At 50.8% G+C, this 1,578-nt stretch overlaps 1 protein-coding gene across 1 annotated transcript; it reads left to right on the top strand.

Moving 5' to 3' along the window:
• Window positions 1-1,107: 1,107 nt before the first annotated feature.
• Window positions 1,108-1,361, top strand: M421DRAFT_427207 (uncharacterized protein; the record flags this gene model as incomplete). Its single annotated transcript, XM_033594607.1, has 1 exon — window positions 1,108-1,361. A coding segment is annotated over one exon (254 nt), but the record flags the coding sequence as incomplete, so codon positions are not given.
• Window positions 1,362-1,578: the final 217 nt, after the last annotated feature.

The raw sequence follows: 1,578 nt of genomic DNA, 5'->3' as shown, positions 1-1,578 counted from the left end.
AAGCAGTGGTTGATAGAAGGAGGGCTGATGACAGCAACGTCAGCGCTAGGCACAGGGGTAGACTTCCCCAGGATCGTGTTCATACTGCACGTGAGGATGCCGTGGAGCATGATCGACTACGCGCAGGAGAGTGGGCGTGGGGGGCGAGCTGGCGAAAGGGTAGATTCAGTAGTGTTAGTAGAGCAGGGCGAGGTTGAGCAGATGATGAAGCAGAAGAGCGACGACTTGGACGTGCAGGCAATAGGCATGTTTCTAATTAGCAGCAGGTGTTAACAAGGGCTAATAAGCAGCTACTTAGACAGCAAGCAGGTGGAGTGCAACAACATAGAGACGGCTAGGTGCAACTAGTGCGGAGAGGGGACGCGCAGTTGGCACGACGCACAGCAGGAGGCGAGCACGGAGTAGCAGCAGGTAGAGGAACTAATGGATGAGCTGCGCAATGGGTGCGTGGCGTGCTGCATGCTGGACAATGCTGGCACAACTGAGTAGCAGCAGCACAAGACAATGCAGTGCACCGCGCACCTAGCCAAGATAAGGGCGCAGGGAGGACACCAAACCGCGGCAAAAGAGGCTTAGCGTTAGGGTTTGACCCCTTTTAAGCGATCTGCTTTGGTGGTCCCCCACGTTACCCTAACACCACCAACCTGCCATTACTTTAGGCCTAAATTAAAAAATATCTTATACAAACTCAATTCCTATATACTTTGCGCAGCAACGCTAAGCGTTTTGTCTGTCTATTTAGCAAAACTTAGTGCTATTATAGTAAGTAGGGTTAGGGTTTCTGTGTAACAGGCTAGGCCTAATGGTAGCGCCTCAGCGCTCGCTAGCCTCGGCCAACCTCTAAGAGGAGGTGCCTGCCCAGCTGTACCCCCAGTTAGGAGGTCCTAATCTTGACTAATTGTGTAACCTCCGCACAGAGGACATAAAAGTCTGCAGACCTCTGCCTGCAGCCACTCCTCAACAAATCCATTTAATTTATACTTACAAATAGCCTGCGGAGGCCAGCTCCTTACATTCTGCGCGATAGAGCTTGTGTGGGACAGCTAAGCAAACAATTCAGGCAGCAGCAAAAACAACACTGCAAACTCCCACAGATGACCCTAGCAGCTCACACTCAGCAATTCTAATAACGTTTTCTGCTTTCTTAAAGGCTTTGGCGTTATTATTTGCAAGCAGCACTGTACAGCAGTCGTGAGTCTTGATGCGCATCTCCGCAAATATCATGCTGCATCTGCTGCGCTACGGCGACAGATACTTGAGTGCTTCACTCAATTTGAGACCGTCGCTCTAAGCGCGATTGAGCTCCCAGAAGAGCCCGCGCAGCCAATAGAAGAGCTAGGAAAGCCGCTTGATGGTGCGCAGTGCGAGACATGCAGCTGGATCACAATCAACAAAGATGAGATGCGCAAGCACTGCAAGCGAAATCATGAGCAAGCGTGGGTGGGAGAGAAAAGCTTGCTCTATAGGACTGTGAAGGTGCAGAGCTTTTTCCGCACTAGAGGACTGCAGAAATACTTTGTTGTTAGATTTATAGATGCTAGAGATCCTGAAGACGCTGCGATGGAAACCCACGTCCAG

The sequence above is a fragment of the Didymella exigua genome, assembly GCF_010094145.1.
Source record: "Didymella exigua CBS 183.55 unplaced genomic scaffold M421scaffold_109, whole genome shotgun sequence".
NCBI lineage: Eukaryota > Fungi > Ascomycota > Dothideomycetes > Pleosporales > Didymellaceae > Didymella > Didymella exigua.
The sequence above is the reverse complement of the archived record's forward strand: the minus strand, read 5'-3'. Positions and strand labels throughout refer to the sequence as shown.